Source organism: Pipra filicauda, unplaced genomic scaffold (assembly GCF_003945595.2).
Source record: "Pipra filicauda isolate LSUMZ 115617 unplaced genomic scaffold, ASM394559v2 scaffold68_size4259465_pilon, whole genome shotgun sequence".
Taxonomy (NCBI): domain Eukaryota; kingdom Metazoa; phylum Chordata; class Aves; order Passeriformes; family Pipridae; genus Pipra; species Pipra filicauda.
Genome location: NW_024104853.1, coordinates 1,156,412 through 1,176,322, shown reverse-complemented (window position 1 = coordinate 1,176,322; position 19,911 = coordinate 1,156,412). Strand labels below are relative to the sequence as shown.

Sequence of the window (19,911 nt, the reverse complement as noted above, 5' to 3'; positions counted from 1 at the left end):
TCTCCCACCAGCAGGTTCTTCCCCTCTCCCTTTACTTTGGACTCAAGCGGGGCCCAAGGAACACCACGTTGTTCATGCCCCAGGGTACTGGCTTATACATTTGGGTTTTGTGGGTTAAGACCAATTGTTTGTTTGTATGATTGTACTTACTGTATTATTTTAGTAAATTGTTATTCTGACTTATAATCTCTCCTTTGAGTTGAGTTCATTTCCCCTGCTGGTTAACTCTAAACCAGCACAGATGCATATCATTATATTTTAAAAAAGGAGAAAATTTAGGCAGTCTAAAATCTTTCCAGTTGTATACTTTAGGGCACTGAAGATGGACAGACTTATTCAGCACTTATGTGATATTCAGTAGAGATTCAGAAATACAGATGTGAAGGCCCCAAAGAAGTTCTCAGACCTTTCACTTTATGTTCTAAAATATTATGAATATAAATTACAATCTTTATAGAGCTATTATCAACCAGTTGCTCATAAGCACCCATTTGCTGTTTGAAGACTGATACTGTTACATCTTCTTCAAAGAAGAAACTCTTAAAAAAAACCTGTTAGCTCTATTTTTACATAAATCCACTACAGTACTTTCTTGGCATTTAGCTAGAGATCTACCCTTTTGTGTAGAACACACTGCAATAATGCAACAACCGTTACTTACAGGTTTTCTAACGTCTGGTAGGGTAGCCCACAGTGGAAAAACAATGGGAAACACAAAAAGATAGGTGAGCTGCTTGCGTCGGGTTTCAGGCCAAGCCAGGCTGAGAGGCTGCTCCTCATCCTCTTCATTCTGTAAGAAAAGCTGCAGTGAGCAGAATATCAAAGTGGATGAATGAGATTAGGGATTCTTCCAAAAGGAGTTCTGAGAATGGTGTTGTGTTGCAGTGAGAACCATGGACTCTGAAAACATTGCATTAACACCACACCTACCTAACAACGTTATTTAGAATACAGTAAAAATTAATCTGGCCAGACTGTGAGGTATCCCTGCAGCACAGGCTGCCTAAGGACATACATTTGCAGCTGGTCCCTTGGGATGCACAGAATGTTTCTGACAAGTGTTCCCACAGCTCTCCCTTGGGATGTGGGCTAGTCTAGTCAGGGATTAAGACATATGTAGGCAGCATCAAGCCTGGCCATACAGATGAGAGAGAGAGAAAGAGAGAGAGAGAGAGAGAGAGAGAGAGAAAGAGAGAGAGAGCGCGGGGGGGGGGGAGAGGGAGAGAGGAAAAGAGACAGTGTGCGTGTATAGGTACATGTACACACTTCCACACACAGATATGCATATAAATATTTAAATGTGCATATAGATGTATACATATCTAACTTTTTAAGCTTTTGTGAGTAACTTAAAAAGTTACTATATAAATATGTGTCTGTATATGTACGTATTGTTTTGTTCGTAGGATCATTGGGTAATTCGGGCTGGCAGGCACCTGTGGAACTTCACTGCTGAGCTAGTGTGGTCAGGCTGGACTGCTCAGGGCTCTGACCAGTCAAACTGTGAAACCATCAATGATGGAGATAGCCCAGCCTCTCTGGGCCCCAACACCATTGCTGGGCTGTCCACATGAGGAACAGGCTTCTCCTTGTCTCCAACCAAAGACTCTTGTGTTTAGACCAGCCACAATGCAGCAGTGTTCTTAACAACTTGGTGCTAAAACTAAAGATATTCCTCTCCTATTGATGTAGCTGATTTTCACATTGATCTCTATTTATGTGTGAGCTGCCTACCTGTTACAGAGTAGATGTATAGGAACCGTCTGCTGTGAGAAAACATTTGGCTGCCACACACTTCTCTTTCCTTAGACTGCTCCTCCTAACAAAATGGAGCCCTCCCAGACTGACAAGGAAGCAAGAAAAGTGGGTATGATTCAAGCTTTTGCATGCATGTATTGAAATAACTTTAAACTTCTAATATAGGTAGCCGATGTCTCCAGAATTGCACATCTATCTAACACATATCACAGTATAAGGCAACTGAAAAAATGGCCTAAATGGTTCTTTCACATAAATGTGTGTAATGCAAATGGTTAATCCTGTGGAAAGATTTCTAGAGAGCTCAGTGAAAACTAAACAAGTCCAAAAAAGAGCACCTGCTGAAAACTGTTTGAAAGCATGAGAAGTATACAGCAACTTCTTCGTGTAGTGTTCTTGGTTTTTTTCTTTTGAAAAAAGATAGCAATTGAGACAGCTCTGCAATATGCATGTTATTCTTCCTATAGATTTATAATAGGGTTTTTATAAAAAGTTTCTTATAATAGGTTTCTTCTGTCTTAAGATTGCTTACATAAACCTTATGACAATGATATATGAAGCAAACATTTGAATGACCACATCAGTTATTTTTTTCTAAGCAAAAGAGTTATTGATGAAATGTCACCATATGTTGGTATCGTTCATAACTTTTTCTACTTACTGCTAATTTTGACTAAAGAATTGGTCTTAGTTATTCCACTATTATGAACTCTTGAATTGTTCAAATACCCAGCTACTTGACCTGATCAGTGCCTAGAAAAGCAAGCCCCGTTCTTAGCTCAGGATCTTCCACTCTGACGGTACCACCTGACACTGATGGTGTCAGGTGTCAGATAAATCCCTATTTATCTCTTGACACATTGACACATTGACACATTGACAGGTTGCAGCTACTTTTGAGTTATGCATTTATGTCAACAGAAAACCATGTATTGTTAATCCCTATACTTTGTGAAACTTCCAATTTGCATGACTGTAAGATAACAGTAAAGTGAAAAGGTCATAAAGGTTCTAATATTAAAAGATTTTTAAAATTTGTCACACTCAACACAGTACTTTAAAGGCTCCTGAGCAGCTTAAGAGGCTAGCTTTTGCCTTTAGCTTTCAGTTCTTCACTGAAGAGGACAACCTATGCTTCACTGCTGCAATCTACTGAAGCCTGACTTTTGGGGAACTGTGCTAGAGCAGGAGTTTATGTGGTTACTTCCTGAAAAACAAATCCATTCCTTTTCCATTCTGGTAGATGCTACCGGGGTGGGAAAATCAACCTGAGATGGAGGCTCAGCTTTGAAATATGATGACTGAGATAAAACTGGGGTACAAAAGGACAGCTGAAGGGTTGCCTAGGTCACTCTTTCTGAATGGCCCATGTGTAATTCAAGCAGCAAACTCAGCTGGAATAAAGTTCAGTAAGTGACTGCTGCATAAACAGCACTGAGTGGCAAAGTACTTCCTGAATTGCCATCTTTAGAGATTAGCCATGATTAACAACCCTAGTTAATCACAACACAACTTTACATTAATCTGAGCTTGCATGTGTGTCTGAAAAATATACAGAATGCAATGTCTACATTGGTTCATGTAGGACTGTACTAGTACTCACTCTACTTCAACACCGGCTATCATTCTAGTCTCATGGCTGTGTCAAATACCATTGGATGTGCATGACCACACAGGCAACATGAGTGGCTGTAGCAAAGGACCACAAAGAATTGCTTTTGTAGACTGCCAGATATTTCCTGAGAAACCTTGATCCATCTTTTGAGATCTTTTCACCTTCCAGTTGTCCTACCTCATCCTTCTCCCCAAGACAACTATCCCCAAAATATAAGGCCAAACTCAAGCTCATAGTGCAGACAAAAGCCTTTTTCTTGCTAGTTTAACTCCATGATGTATTACAGATGCTACAGAGTCAATATTCATTTCCTATTTTGTAAATTGGATTTGGCATCTAATTTTCAATGCTGACCTTCCAAAAATCAGTGGAAGTAAGGAAGTTCAAAGTATTTGTAGATCTAGCTTCCATGAATTTCAATGCAATATTGAACTATCCACTGAGGTTTAAGAAATGAATGGGAAAAATTTTGGCAGGTCTAAAACCACACAAATGTGAGTGTCATGCTGTGGACTAAGCAGCAGTGGTAGAAAATGACTCAGCACAGATTTATGGCAGAGATTATGTGCACTGTCAGCGGCTCAGCCTATCTGCAATGTACATACTGAATATGCATTATCACAATTTGTAGAAACTAATACTTCAACTATAGTTTTGATTTATTTTAGTCTGTATGATGAAAATTCAATAGTTGCTGAGGTCCAGGCAGACAACACCTATAGCCTTTCCCTCATCTACTAAGTGTGTCAATTCATCATAGAAAGAGAAGAGGTTGGTCATATTGTACCTGCCTTTCACAAACCCACGCTGGCTAGACCTGATCCCCAAGTTGTCCTGCATATGCCATATTATCGCACTCAAAATCATCTGCTCCATGACCTTCCCTGGCACCAAAGTCAGACTGCCAGGCCTTTAGTTCTCCAGATCCTCCTTCCAGCCCTTCCTGTAGATGAGCATCTCATTTGCCAACTTCCAGTCAACTAGGACCTCCACAGTTAGCCACTACTGCTGGTAAATGATGAAAAGTGGCTCAGTGAGCTCTTCTGCCAGCTCCCTCAGTACCCTTGGTTGGATCCCATCCGGCCCCATAGACTTGTGTGTGTCTTAAGTGGTGCAGCAGGTCCACTTTCCCTAACCTTTTCCAGTTGGATTACGAGGGCTTCATTCTGCTCCCCATCCCTGTCTTCCAGCTCAGGGGGCTGGGTACTCTGAGGACAACTGGTCTTATTATCAAAGGCACAAAAGGCAGTCAGTACCTCAGCCTTTTCCTCATCTTTTGTTTCCCCATGCATCCAATAAAGGATGGAGATGGTCCTTAGCCTTACTTCTGTTGCTGATGTATTTGTAGAAACATTTTTCATTGTCTTTAACTTTAGAAGCCAAATCAAGTTCTAGTTGGGCTTTGGTCCTTCTAATTTTCTACCTGCCTAACCTCACAAAATCCTTGTAGTCCTCCTGAGCTTGTCCCTTCGTCCAAAGATCATAAACTCTCCTTTTTCTCCTGAGTTCCAACCAAAGCTCTGTTCAGCCAGGCCAGTCTTCTTCCCAGCCAGCTCATCTTTCAGCACATGTGGGCAGATTGCTCCTGCACCTTTGAGATTTCCTTCCTAAAGAATGTCCAGCCTTCCTGGACTCCTTTGCCCACGAGGACTGCCCTCCAAGGAACTGTGGCAACCAGTCTCCTAAACAGGCCAAAGTCTGGCCTCTGGAAGTCCAGGTGGCAGTTCTGCTGGTCCCCTCCCCCTTAGTGCTCTGAAAAGCAAAACTATTCATTTCTTTTGTCTCTGTGCCCAGGATGGCCTCTGACCACCACATCTCCCACTAACTCTTCTCTGTTCACAAACAGCAGGTCCAGCAGGGCACCTTCTCTGGCTTTGTGTGTCACAAAGTTATCTTCCACACAGTCCAGAAACCTCCTGCACTGTTCCCTCTCCGCTGTGTTGTCTTTCCAGCAGACATCTGGTAAGATGAAGTCCCCCACAAAAACAAGGTCCAGCAATCGTAAGATTTTCCCAGCTGCTTATAACATATTTTTGTCTGCCTCTTCATCCTAGTTGGATGGTTTATACAAGACTCCCATCAGGATATCTGTTTTGTTGGCCTTATCCATAAATACTTAACCTTTTAATCATCATCATCAAACTCTAGAAAGCCAAAACACTCCCTAACATACAGGGCTACCCCACCAGCTCTGCTTCCTTGCCTATCCCTTCCAAAGAGTTTATAGCCATCTATTGCATCACTCCATTTGTGTAAGTAAGCCCACCATCTTTATGTTACTGTAATTATATCACAGTTTTCCATCTGCAAAATGGCTTTATATGCACTTTAGTTGGGCTATCAGTCCTGTCACATTTTTGGAGGAAGAAGCCTTAATTACTGTGTGACTGTTCCATTGTTCTTTATGGATTGACAATGCTTATGTCTTTGATGATGTGTGGATCTTCATCCACTAACTCCACTGAGATGGCTAAGATGCTGTGTGAATTAGTACAGGGACATCTCAAATGTGCTCTGGTGTACTCAGCACATCATGGAGCAGACTGAAGGACCTTACTAGCACACTGTCCCTGAAAGACTGGTGTGCCACCCTTATGCTTATCTCTAGCGTGCCTGGTTTTATCCCTTTCTTCCTTAAAATGCAGTTTAAAGCTCTTTCAATGAGCCCTGCTAACTCTGATCCTTTTGCCGCTTTGAAACAGATATATCCTGTCTCTCATCAGCAGGCCCAGTGTTGTTTAAACCAATGCATGATAAAAACCCCTAAATTCTGCTTGTGAGACCACTCTTGGAGTCAGTTACTGATCTTCTGAGTCTTCCTGTTTTGTCCCTCATCATTCCCTGTAACTGGAAAAATACAGGATAACTTGTGTTCCTCATCACTTAACCAATCATTAAAGGTTTAGACACAGCTGTATTAGAGCTGTGCCTCAGCAACCTCACAGTAAACAATATCCTCCTAAATATCTAATCTAAACCCATCCGATTTTCCAATTTCCCAGTAAATTTTTCCAAACAGAGGAAATGATGGCATGTTTCATATTATATATACAGTGCAAATATATGGTGACATTTTCATCCACAACTATTTTGTTTATAAACAACAGCTTATAGCAAATTCCATCTGCCAAAGTCACAAGGTAGTAACTCCTAGCAAACATCAGAAAATCAGTGTCTCCATGGAGGTTTACACTCATATTACTTTAGGAAAAACAATTGCTTTTCTGGCACAACATTAAACAGAATTTTACACTTTTTTTTCCTGATGGTAGGACAAAATGGAAAACAAGTACAAAAAACCACCTCAAACTTACCAGAAATAGCAAATCTGCCACTGTTCACCAGCTAGTCTGTACTGTATAACAGCCATAGCATATAAACTATAAATACCATATTCTGAGAATTATTCTGTTAGTCCAACTAAGCTGAAGAGCTAATCTGTAAATTCTCATGCTTGTGCATTCTGACTGCTGATACAACTAATCAAAAAAGAATTAGCATTAGGACTCCAGAAGAAAGGAAACTGAAGACAGGGACTATTTGCAGTTCAATTTGCTCATGTCAATATTGCACGACCTCTAAAGTGACAATTTCTTTTTTTACTTGATAGGGCTGCAAAAGACTGTGCAGGTTTTTTTTTTTCCTTGTTTGTTTGTGTTTGGTTTTGTTGGTTTGGTTTGGTTGGTGGTGATGGGTGTTTTTTTTTTTTTTTTTTTTTTTTTTTTTTTTTTTTTTTTGGTAATGAGCTCTGTACAACCCAACTTCTTACAATGAGTGAATCAAGAAAAAGTTATGCTATCTCAAATGTTCCCTGTCCCAGAGGTATTTGGTGATTTTCAGAATTGAGGTTGATTGTTTTATTTAGGAGGGCAAGTCTCACATTAATTTATTTCACTAGAAAGGCAGAGAGTATAGGCAATTGGAGCTCTACTGTGAACAGCCTCAAATCTCTGCTTTATGTTTCTTTTTTGTAAGCTGAATCACTCATTTATCTTCTCCTACCTCTCATTTGGAAAAAACTATGTGAAAAAAGGTGAAATAGTAAGCTAGTACAGCAGTATGTAATTTCTACAGGGTAACTAAGATAGAAAGCAACATCCTTCCTCACGAACTCTTGAGTAAAATTCAAGCAGGGAGTAAAGTTAAATCCCTGAGCTTTCAGAATGCATTCAGTATATCTGGATATTCTTCTTAGGGCAGCTAATTTGTGCTAATCCTTGCTGTACTGCGAACTCAGTGAAAGGAGCTACCTTATGAGTGAACCTTATGGGAAGGAGAAAGGCTCAGGTAGATATTTGGTCCAGATTCTGCTATTGCTGCTTGTGTCCTCTTGGGATCTTGCACAAATAGGTAAAATCACAGCTCCCAGAGCTTATATGCTAATTTTTATGCCCATGTTACTGCCAGCACTCTCTGGGGAATTTGAAAAGTAATACTCAGGATGTAATAGTCAAAACTGCAGTCAGCCCACCAGAAGATATAACAGCTCTGGTACGATGGAGATAATTCTGAAGAATAAGCCTTTGTCTTCATGCCATTTTTCAATATCTTAGTTTTCAAGTAAGTCAAACTGCTAAACAGCAGAAAAAAAATGTGGAATAGGCAGCTGAGTAGCCTTGGAAATATAAAGATCAATTCCTTTTCATGGCAGCACCATTCTCTTTAAGTCACAAAGAGCTATACCAGCAAACAAGATGCAGACATTTACTTTAGACCGACTGTGGCAACTGAAAAAATGTTTGGGTTTAGGAAAATAATTTTTTTATGATGAATCAAACAAATACTAGGGATACCAGAATACATCATGGCCTTACAACAAATGCTGCTCTAATCTTCTCCACTCTATTTCTATGAAATTGAAATGTTTAAGATAGCCCAGAATAATACCCTGAGATGGAGAATGCAATGTTATTCCCACTCACACCATACTAATTTGATGCAAACAAAATTAGTACTCTAGGGCAGGGGAGTTATGTCCCCACCAGCACTCTGTCCTTGCTCTTTGGTGAGGAAGGCAAAAAATGCTCTACCAGACTGTTGCTCCGGTACACAGATTAAATCCAATGAAAACAATGAAGCCTATGTGGCAACCTTCTACGACATACAAAATTTCTTATATTTCCATGGAAAAGTTATCTCTGACATGGTTGGCATGTAAACATTTTCCAGTGGGGTTTCCATGGAAACAGGAAAAACTGTGCCCATGTGTACATATGCATGTGTGTATGTGTGTGTGTGTGTGTAGGTGGGAGGAAAAGGTGTTATCTTCAGATTGGAAACTATTTTTAGGTAAGCCACAGGTTAAAACTACTATCAAATGTTTGTTAAGAATGTGGTGGGGATGGGGCAGGGATAAGGGACACAACTGGACTTCTCAGAAGGATCATTCTCTGAAGGACATCCCACAAAATGAGATATATTTAATGAGATACTAAGTATCCTTTTAGTCTTCTTTCCTTTTCTTACACATTCTTGGTACCACTCTGAAGTTTTATGTAAGAATCTTCTTTGTGGCAACCTGCTAAAGGTTAAGAGACAGAATACCATAAGTAGAACAAAATCCCCAAGGAAGATGCAATATTCAGCAGAAGGGAACTTCTGGCTGCAAGTAAAGTAGTAATGTCTTAAAGACCTTATGGTGGGAGGAGATATTACTCCCTACTGTGCTGGTTAGGGGATGGGACAGAGGCCACAGCCGTCTGTCCTTCTAAGCTGATGTTCCCTATTTTATCAAAGTGTAGGATATTGGCTGCTGCTTACGGTTGGAGTGGGGTGATATGAGTGTTACTGTCTGGCACAAATGACTGGGCTGCTGGGCACATTTTCTGTGCAGCCTTTTTGTATTTTTGCAAGCAGCATCAGGACAGATTTTTTCTTGTTGCTCAGGACAGCTGAATTTCCCTGGAGGAGGGTCGAATAACAAGAATGGAGTTAAGGTCCTGGGAAAAAAAGAAAATGAAGACAGTGGAGTTTGGAAGAGACGAATAAAGAAATTAAACCAAAAAAAACCCTGCAAATTACGTGAAATACATCTAGTTCATGGTACCTTGCAGAAGACATTAACTGACAGTGTTCTCAACTGTCTTGTGTGGTGTTTCAGCCTTGTGTAAGTGGAAAAGAAGGAAAGGAGGAAAGAATCTGGAAAAACATATAAAGATGACCAAAAAAAGCCCACAAAGAAGCCAGGAGAGGTATAAGGAAAACTAAATCGTGGCAATTGGAGTACTACACCTTTTAAAATTAAGTTTATTTTACAAGTATAGGAAAATAAAAATACAACATAAAAGTTATTTTTTCTCCTTTTCTTGCAGTCTTAGCCTGAGACCTTCTTTTTTACAAGCTCAGCTTCATAATTTTAAAATAATAAGGGGCTTATAAGCATTTATATGCATATTCTATTTTTACTAGCAGAACATAGAACATTTAATGTACTTATTTTCCGACATTTCTAACTTCAATATAGAGACCGATATTCTAAAATGCTTGTGTCTAAGAATTTAGACCCAGGCACTATAATCTGCATCAGTGAAAGATAAGAAAAAACCCAGAAATATGACTATGATTGTTTTGCAAGAGGGAAAAGCATGTAGACCATAGTGGAACTTGATAATGGAGGAGAAAGAATTAGATCCTTATGCAGATCTTCTGTATCCTCACTGCAGACATCTTTTAGGATGACCTGCTATGTGAGTATACCCATTGCACGTACCACAGTTTTTAGGACAAAATTTTTTCCCCCAAAGGTGTATTTGAAGCTTTGTTCATCCAGATTGACAGTGTCTCCAATTTTCACAGTTGTAAATTATCATTACCGTGACATGAAGGCACTAACAGTAAGTTTTTTTAAGAATTTATTCAGCGCTTATGGATCACAAAACCTTATCGTGAGATTATACAAGTGGAAAATTGGAGAGAAGGAAATTTATACTGTACTTCCAAATTCTGACACCACAGCATTACTCCTTTGCATTGGAGTAAGCTAAAATCACCAAAACTTTGAGCCATCTGATTGAATTCTACTTAGGAACAGAACCAAACCATGCTGTCAGTGGAGAACACTTGGTTACAAAAAGATCAAAATTGAAAAGCATTTGTAGGTCAAGACTCAGCTGTTATGAGCACGTTCTTGTTGCCCAATTTTAATGAGTGAGTTTTTGAAAGAGAAGGAGAAACTACTGATGAGAACTGGCTGCCATACAATCCTGTGTCTCCAGTATTACTTTTCAAAATGGTATTAGGGGATTGTTATATTTTATTGTGACAGCAGACACATGTAATCCTTTCATTCAGATTGATGGACCTAAATCTGCAGACTCATTCCTCCACCAGTTAAAAAACCTCCCTGCTTGCTCCTATTGTGTCATTTGGATAAGGATAAATAATGTATCCCACCTCTAAGACATAAGAATAGTTGTTCAGAACGTCCTAATACTTGCTGAAATTAACATAGAAGTTCCAAAACCTGCCTCACTGCAAGTTTAAAATATCTAAAGGGAGATGAAAGGAAGATATTGCTGAGTAATGTACTCTTGCAATAATTTTCCCTTCTTCCCCTGCTGTTGCTTGAAATTGAAACCATTGCCTCAAATGATGAGGCTCTGTGGCCTTGCGGGTTTCTGAATAAGCCTAGGAAATTCTTCATTACAATGTAAAATGATAGCATGTGGACACTGCTGTGATACGCAATTGCTTAAAATTGCCTTTTCTTATTGTTTTCACAGAATGATCTCAGCGGAAAAAAATCTTACAGAGCAAGACTGGTTTCCTCCTTAAGCTACTGAACTCTATTAATAGAGTCAGTTAGAGTTTTCATGTATCTCACAGACTGATCTACATAATAGGTTACACCAGGCTATGCCATCCCTTACTGACCTTTGAGAACAAATGTCTAAAAGCCACTCTGCTTCGGACTTCGGGGTTTTTTTCTTTTTTTTTTTCCCCCTGAATTTAAAAAATAGTCTAAAGACTTATTTCACTCCAGCCATGAGGTAGGACTCTCAAAAGAGGATCCAAATGGATCCAAAATTTGATCTTTCCTTACTGTAAAATGTTATGTTGAAGTGTAGTGCTGGGAGTTTCTATTATATAGATTTTACTCACTTCATTTATATGAGAGTAATGTTTTGTTGGGCTGACAAGGATCTTTAAGTGTCATGATAGCCTGAAAATTTAGATTAACAGAAAAGGTAATTTAATGTTCTACTATGCCCTCCTTTCCTTGAGTGACTCATTATAATTACTGATCATTCATGATATCAAAACCTATCCATCTCTTTTAGATCCTTGATTCTGATTCTCAATTTCTATTTCTAGAGACAAAATTACTGCAAAAAGTGAAGAATTAATGCCATCTGCTAATACTTGGTGCACTAACACACCAGTTGGCCAAAATCATCTTGTCATTTCTCCATCTCCAGCTGTATAAAGCAAATACAATCTTTTCCCAAACATTCACCCTAGTACACATTGCTGTGGGATTTTTTCCCAGTATTGCATAAAAAAAATGGATAACCTCTCCCTATTTTAAGCATGTTTCAGTAAAAAATAAGCTCCTGGTGAGGAATAATTGTCTTTAGGAAGAAGCCAAAAGACATAAACACACTCTGTTACTTATACACACCTGATTTTTCCTTTGCAGAACCTTTCAAGAAAAAAATTTCAGTTACTTGCTCAGATCATGAAGAAGGTAATATGGTCTCTGATTTGAACTAACAATATTGTTAAACCATAAATAAACAAAACTAAATAAAATATCAAAATCTAGCCCTGGTATGATTCAAAACAAACCATGGTCATTGCACAGCTCATCCCACTTTTAATAAGTTGTCATAGTTTGAAATTGGCCCCCCTGAGAGGCTGGGGGGGCTCAGAGGTGATTGGGTGCCAGGGCAGTGTTCCCTGGAGAGCCAGTCACCGCTCATGTTCGCTTCTGCTCAAAATCACATATCACAGCACCTGAAACGGTTGGCAGTTCTGTCTTGTTGTTTTGCTGTTGGTGTCTGCTGTGTGTAGGTGGAGAAGGCCAGGGGGTGGCTGGGCTCCCTCTCTTCCCCTCCAGGAGGGAGAGGGGAGCCCTGCGACCCCCCAACTCAGCCTTTGGCTAGAGTTAGAGTCAGCATTTAGAGTGTATGCTGTGAAGGAAGAGATTCACAGCACCTGAGGTAAGAGGAGAGATGCAGGCTTTGTAGCCAAGCCTTCTTCCCCCTCCTTTTCTGCAGTGAAGCTGTAGAGGGGGGCTTTTCCTTTCCCTCCACTGTAAGTGGAGGAGAGACTCAACATTGAAGCTGAGCCAAGAGACAGGCTGTGGAAGAAGAATCCCAGGCGAAATTGGAGGCGAGCCAAGAGCTTGAGAGTTGCCTGCCGAAGCTGACTGGGGGCAGCCGAGATCTGACGTGGAGGAATGAACATTCCAGGACACAGACGCTTGATAAGCTACACTACAGCAGCTTACAAACCGGGCGGAAACACCAGATAAGGGTGGTAAGGCTTGGAGACTTGGCACGGAGCCAGCTTCAAACCGTATCAAAGGGGAAGCTCATTTTATGTCATAGATCACTGCTCAGCCATTTCCTGCAGTGTCTGTCTTTTGTCACTATAGCCTAAAAAGACGGCTAAGAAGTAAAGTTTATAAACTAAACTGCTATAAAAGTTTATGTGTCAAGGATTCTTTTTACAAAACTTTCTCTCTCTATGCAGCTTTTGATGTCCGAGTCTAAAAGAGCAGTGGTCAAGTTTATAAAAATCAATCATTACCTTTTTTTCCACTTATGGGAGGTGGTATTAATAACTTTTTTTTAAAGTGAAAAGACATTAAAAGAGCCTGACAAGACCAAATTTTGCAGCCAGGTACTCTTGAGAATTACAACTTATTTCTTACTTAAGAAAGAAGATAACTGTATAGCTATTTCAGTGGCCATTGTGCAAGTCAAGACATAGTTACTCATTATCTACAAAAGATCTATGTTAAAATAAATACATTTAAGTGTTTGATTACTTCTTTTCCACATTTTAACTATATGCAATACGAGTCATAGAAACAGTAATATACTGCTATTTCATTCGGCCTAATTTTTTATTTGTCTCAAGATAACAGAAGGCACGATGGAGAAGTTTGTTTACAGCTCCTCTTTTACAATGAATTTTCACTATGCCATGATGCACATCATGATAGGTTCTCTTAGAAGAACATGTTTTCTGCGATGTGTGTGTTTTGTGCAATTTCTATTAGCTATATTTAGGACTGCAGACATATCTGATAAGTAAAAATACGTTTCCTAAAAGAATGCATTCTAGATTACCATCTTACCTTACACTGAAGGGCAGGGGCAGAAGAACTTTTATATATGGCAAACCATACATTGGGTTCAGTTGTAAATGAAGATTAAATGTATTTTAGACAGTTCATACTAACGGCCTCTTTCTATTAAGATGTTTACTTTCAGTGAAAAGCACAATCAAGCATGCAATATGTTTACCAATACAAGAATAAAAAGAAGAATAAAAAAAGTCATTAACCTCTTCTTCAACATTATGGGCGATTCCATTCTGCACTGGTCCTGAATCACTCGGTGGTGTTACTGCAACTTCCACTTTTGCACCTTTTTCTGTGGCATCGTCCATAAATAAGAGTGGGAAAACAACAGATCAGAATATTAAATAACAAATCTGCTGGTGAAACAGCTGTGATATGTCTAGTCTGAGTAAATCATCAAATACTAAAGGTGGGCCAACATCTGCTTTTAAAAGAGAGAGACAAAAATTTTGTCTTTCATTTGATTAGTACACATTTTGAATAAAAATCTTATGAGGGGTGAGCTAGCATTTGAAGAAACTATTTTACTGGCACTCACTTATGCCCTAGAAATATTTAAATGCATTGCAATATTCAGTGCTCTTTGTTTATTCATAAACTAACTGAGCCTAATACTTGAGGTAAAAACTGACATATAGCATTCACCACAGACATTCTAGAATGCAACACGTTGAATTTACAGGTGAGGGGATACGTTCAATGATATAACTTCTGTAACACACTAACCCCTGCAATTAGTAAAGTTACTTCCAAGCTGTAATCATGCTGTCTCTCATACAAAAATGTGGGAAAAAAAGTAAACAGATGCTATAATAACATCCAATAACATGGATGATCTTTAAAGCAGAATCCTGTAGTCCTTGTGCTAAACTTCTACTGGAATTAAAGGGATAAAGTTGGGCCTTTGGTTTCTGATGCCAAATTTATTCAAATTTATTCTTACTTTGACTATCTTGGAATTCTCTAAGCAATAATTACCTCTTTAAGTTAGGTACTACATAAAAATGTCAATGGCCAAAAATCCCTTGGACAATATAAAGTAAAGCAGAATAGCAATATGAAATCTCTAACTCAAGTTCAACATACCTTATGGTATGCTCTTGTGCATAAAAGTAAATACAGCTGTCTAGTTACATTACTGCTATCCTGAGATTCTTCTAAATTAAAAATCTGAGATTACAGCCACAGCGAAGTGCCAGACTATCTGTAATTATTTCAGTATATGTGTGTTGTCTCTTAACCTCACAGTCAGCATTATGGTTTAATAACAGACTGTCCCATCCAACTGCCTGATTTTGGAAGCAAATAGTATGTAAACATAACACACAAAGTCAGAAAAAGTGTCAAGTAATAAAATAATTCAGATTCTATTGGACACGTATGTGGTTTTCTAAGGCTGAGAATGTGCTGAGGTAGAGAAAATGCGACATAGTGCAGATTTTCTTTTAGCCAAGGAACTTTTGAACTAAAGTACAAATTCTTACCTTAATGGAAAACCACAGTAAGCCAATTCTGCACCATTAGCAAAGATGGGCCTAAATGACTCCCAGCAAGCAGTATTTTAAATATGAAGGCTGATTCTTTTTGTGACCAGAAGGCTGGTACTACATAAAACACATATTCTCCTAGAGCAGCTCAGTAAATTGATTAAACTTCCATATATAAACTGCAAGTAAGTTTTGCCTGTCTATTTCTGTCACTTCAACACATATCCAAAATCAGCATTGCTTTCTGTTTTCAACCTACCAGGAGGCTTTCTATATGCCTTGACTGACTTTCTTTTCTTGTACTCAACTCCTGTCCCATCCATAAATGGGACAGAGAATCAGAATATTTCTACTAGAATAGCATAAATGATGTAGAAGGAGAAATTAATGACTAAGGATTTTCAAACAAAATAAAGCAGTGAAAGCAACTCTCAGGAACAGGTGATAAATTTGTACTGCTGCACTCACCATGATTAGCAGCTCCATTCTGCCTTTCACTGTCTTCCACCTGGCACTTCTTTTTGGCAATCTTATGCAGAATTGAGGCCCTTTCCTTGAACTTTCCTAAAAGAAAGCATTGTTATTATTAAAATGCAGCCATTTGGAGAAGCAAAGTTTTTTTGCCATAGCGTAGACTCCAAAGATCAGTGCTGACAATCCGTTTCAGTTCCTCCTCAAACAGCAAATATGCTAGTAAACACTATCTCATGTTCCCATCTATAGGCTTTTTTTTATTTATAGTGGAAATAAAAATTTAGTCTTTTTTTTCTTAGAATTCAATAACAAATAGAACAAGAAATTGAAAACAAAAGCTATGATTTTTCTTTGGAAGAAGTGAGTAAAGTTCCACCTATAAACATGCTGGTGTAAGAATTCAGCCCAAACAGAAGATGAATACAGATGAATAAAGATATAAACAAACACAAAGTTTCACTTCTCAATTAGTAGGATACTAACACAAAATTTCAGATTAACCCATATATTGCATCATAGTGACTGTGGTCAAATTTGTCACTTTGTACTCCTCTATGTGATTTCTACAGGTACTTCAGAAGGGGAAGAACAAACCTTCACAATACATGATTTTCATATCAGATTCTCAAAAGTAAACTTTCTTCTAAACCTGCCAGGGTTTTTTTTTGTCTTCCATGAGGTTAACCATGCAGCTTATCCTCTACATTGTCTCCAGGACAACACATCCTATTATAACAGAGGTCCCAGCTTCTGTAACTATTGACCACTGAGTCCAAATGACATGTTCAAACTTAGCAATGTCAAAGATGTCAAATATTAAGTGAAATGAATCCTTTCTCTGCATTGGTTGATCTTTCTGTGTAAGGACTCTTTGGACACCTTTATGACAGCCTATATTTTGTACAAAGATGATGTATCTGCCTTCATTTATTGTTATCCCCATTGCTATTGTACTTTTATTATTTTAAAATATTTTTCAAAAGTTTGACTGGTGGCTATCATACAGTATGCTTCTAATTAAGAACACTATTACAACACAGGGTCTGTGGCTCTTTTAATTCTTCATCTCCATGTACAAAAATGCCCTGAAAACTGTTGGTGTCCCTGCAGCAAAACCAGCACAGACTGAAGACCAAAAGATATTTCAGTAGAATCATATAATAGACTAACACTGGAAAGGAGAAGTAAGAAGTCATGAATTAATTCAGTTATGCGGATAACAGTCACTAGTTTCCAAGATAATGAAAGATACACAAGAATAAATCATTAGTCATGAAAGAAATCCCTCCCCACAAATGGAAGTTTCAAACCCCTATATCCGTACTTGCATATGTGAAGAAGCATATACCCAGGGACTAGCAACCAGGAATTATTCACTGGGAAGTGGAATTAATTTCTCAACAGCAAACCACTTGGAAAGTAATAAAAATACCACAAATATTTAACAAGCAGTACTTCCTTTCTGCAGTCCTTATCTTTTCACAAACACATCGTGCTCCAAAAAAAAAAATAATTAGCCATTCACAATATTTTGCAAATATTAATCTTCTTTGGCACCTAGAGTAAAACACTTGCAGAAGAATATCTAAGCACAGAACACAATCATAAATAGCAAGGCATTTCGTTATTTCAGCACACAGGGTCAGAGGCAGATGTTTTAGTTTGAAGGGGAAGAAGAAACAAAGGGTTAAAGAGAGAAAAAGAGAAGGAAGGAAGGGAGAGAGGGAAGAAAGGGAGGGAAGGAAGGAAGGAAGGAAAGAAGGAAGGAAGGAAGAAAGGAAAGAAGCAAAGAAAGAGAAAGAAAGGAAGGAAGAAAGAAAAAGAAAAGGAAGAAAGAAAGGGAATTGTTTGGGATATCAGATAAGAGAAAGAAAAACCAGAAAAAATGCAAATCATTATTTCCAAATATTTGAAGCCAAAATGCTAAGAGTCATGGCTGCTCCTAACTTCTTTTGAAATACTGAGGGCATTTAAAAAGTGCTTATCCATAAGAATGTGTGTAAATACTAACAGGTGCCTGTTGTAATGTCAGTTTGCTAAAGGATTGTGCTTTCAGACTCCAACTCAGCTTCATATGTTTGAGAATTCGGCTTGTGATGCCCCAAATACACAAATGCATTTTTTGCAAACAATCAAGATGATGCAACTGAGATATTTTCTAAGAAATGTCTGTGGAGCCATGTATGTCATCCAATGTCTGTGGAGCTATCCAACTACTCCAAGATGCTGTAGAACCTTTCAATTAAAGGTTGAATTTTAAAGTTAATTAATATGATGCAGAATTCTATAAGGATATTCTAGTATTTTGTTTGAGATTGTTTGAAACTGTTTAGGTTAGCCATTATTGAACTGAAAAGAAAATGCCTCCACAGAGATTCACACTGATTTAGATTAGCTTAATTGAATATGTCCTCCATTTTTTTCACATTTACAAAGACCTCTCACCATCTTTAGGAAGAATTTCTTACATTGACTTTTAGCAATTGTAAGTACACCACTTCATTCAAGACACTGTTGCACAGTTGTAAGTCACTGTCATGGAAATTAACATCAACATTTGAAATGGAAAATGTATTTTGGTTTATTTTTATTTCCTAGTACATGCATCATTCAGTTTACATTGCTTTATATCATTACCTTCTACTTGGTTCACTCAGTGTAGGTTACAAAAGTGAGAGGAAATGATTTAAAGACATTATCAACCATCAAAAACATTAAACTGAGGAAAGCAATAGTACTAGCCTGCATGAAGACAGTGAGATATAAAAAGACAGCAGAGCTATGCTTTCTCCCTCCCTTTTTTGGCCATTTTCCTCCTTTAAACTAAATCAAAACTTGTTGACTGAAGGGGAAGCACAGAGCCACCAGGAGAAATGACCAGTTGAGGATATTTCTAAGTAATTCAAATTTTCAGAAAGCCACTGAGGTCAATCTTAGGCACAGATCTTCTCTCATGTCTTTTTCCTTATCTTTAGCTGGGGTAACTAAAATAATCCACAGAAACTTTGAAGTTTACAATTCTAGAATAATTTATTTTCAGTCTTCTTTAATAATCCTATGTACTATGGGTCTGACTACCTAATTCTCATAGTAGCTGTTACTGTGAGAGTTTAGGTGCATGAAAATGCTGGATCCCATGGACCTAAAGTAGAATAGATTGCTATAGAAAATTCTTAGTTAATCTAGGTTTGCTGAACTCCAACAGATTTTGCAGCTCATTTTGGTTTGCAAAGAATGGATTGGAAGGGAGAGGAGATCAAGGCCAGGTGATAAGCAAAGAAAGTAAATTAAAACTAAATTAATTTTATTTGAATATATACAAACAAATCAATATTGTGTAATGTAGATATGCCTTGATTTGCATGAGTAACTCCAGCTGGCATCAGTTGGCAGAGATTCTCCTTCTGATAAAGGATATCCTTTAACTACAGCCTAAATTGCAGACTGCAAATTCCCTGGGTCAGAAAAGTCTTTGATTTGATGAGAAAATAGTCTTCAGAAATTTACTCTTGGCCATTAGGCTGTTATCTAATTGCATGTTGCAGCCTAATCATTAATTTTTGTCCCTGATTGTTGTGATATAGCAGCAAGAATAAATGAGCCTGTGTTCCTCTACTGGAGGACAGAAAGATTACTCTCTTATCTCCACTCAGGGCTTGAGGACCTGGACTTCAGGATGTACTTTATTAGAAAAAAAAACAAACAGTGGGTTTGCAACTGGATTTATGTGTTCCTGTGACTAAGTTGCTGCACAAAATATGTAAAAACCTCAGTCCAAAAAGGAAGAGAAAGAAGAAAAGGGGTAATGCAAATAAGTGTGATGCAGAGTAATAGCGATTATACTTCTGAAAATCAAAACACAAAGTACAAAATGTAGCACACTTTGATCGAAACACAACTTCTAGGATACACTATTCACTACTTGCTCTATGAAAGACAAGTGAAAATGATGAAAATAGTTGCTCTTGAGAAGGTAAACTATCACAGACTCTTGTGTTAGTATTTCTAAAGACAAAGAGCTTCATTTTTGTTTTTGCTTCCTGATTTTTGCTGTTGCTACAGTATGGTCCTGAATTATTTATTCATGAGAAGTGCTTTCTGAGATGATATTGAATATTAACAGCATTACTTCTGCATAGGTACAGTAATAATAGATATATATGTATGTATCATAATTTGGTAGGTGTTTCCTCACAAATAAATACATGTAATTGTCAATAGATATTTATGAATTTCAGAAGACTACTTTTGAAATAGTAGATTTA

General features: G+C 38.1%; 1 protein-coding gene across 4 annotated transcripts in view; it reads right to left on the bottom strand.

Annotated features, from left to right (window-relative positions):
- Positions 1–19,911, bottom strand: part of SLC24A2 (solute carrier family 24 member 2) — a 155,253-nt gene that overhangs the window by 55,540 nt on the left and 79,802 nt on the right. For all 4 annotated transcript variants that reach the window (XM_039388830.1, XM_027722359.2, XM_027722361.2 and 1 more), the window contains 3 exons: positions 15,641–15,736; positions 13,889–13,977; positions 662–790 (listed from right to left, as the gene is read on the bottom strand). In XM_039388830.1, coding sequence (XP_039244764.1) covers positions 662–790; positions 13,889–13,977; positions 15,641–15,736 — 314 coding nt within the window. The remainder of the gene's footprint in view (positions 1–661; positions 791–13,888; positions 13,978–15,640; positions 15,737–19,911) is intronic.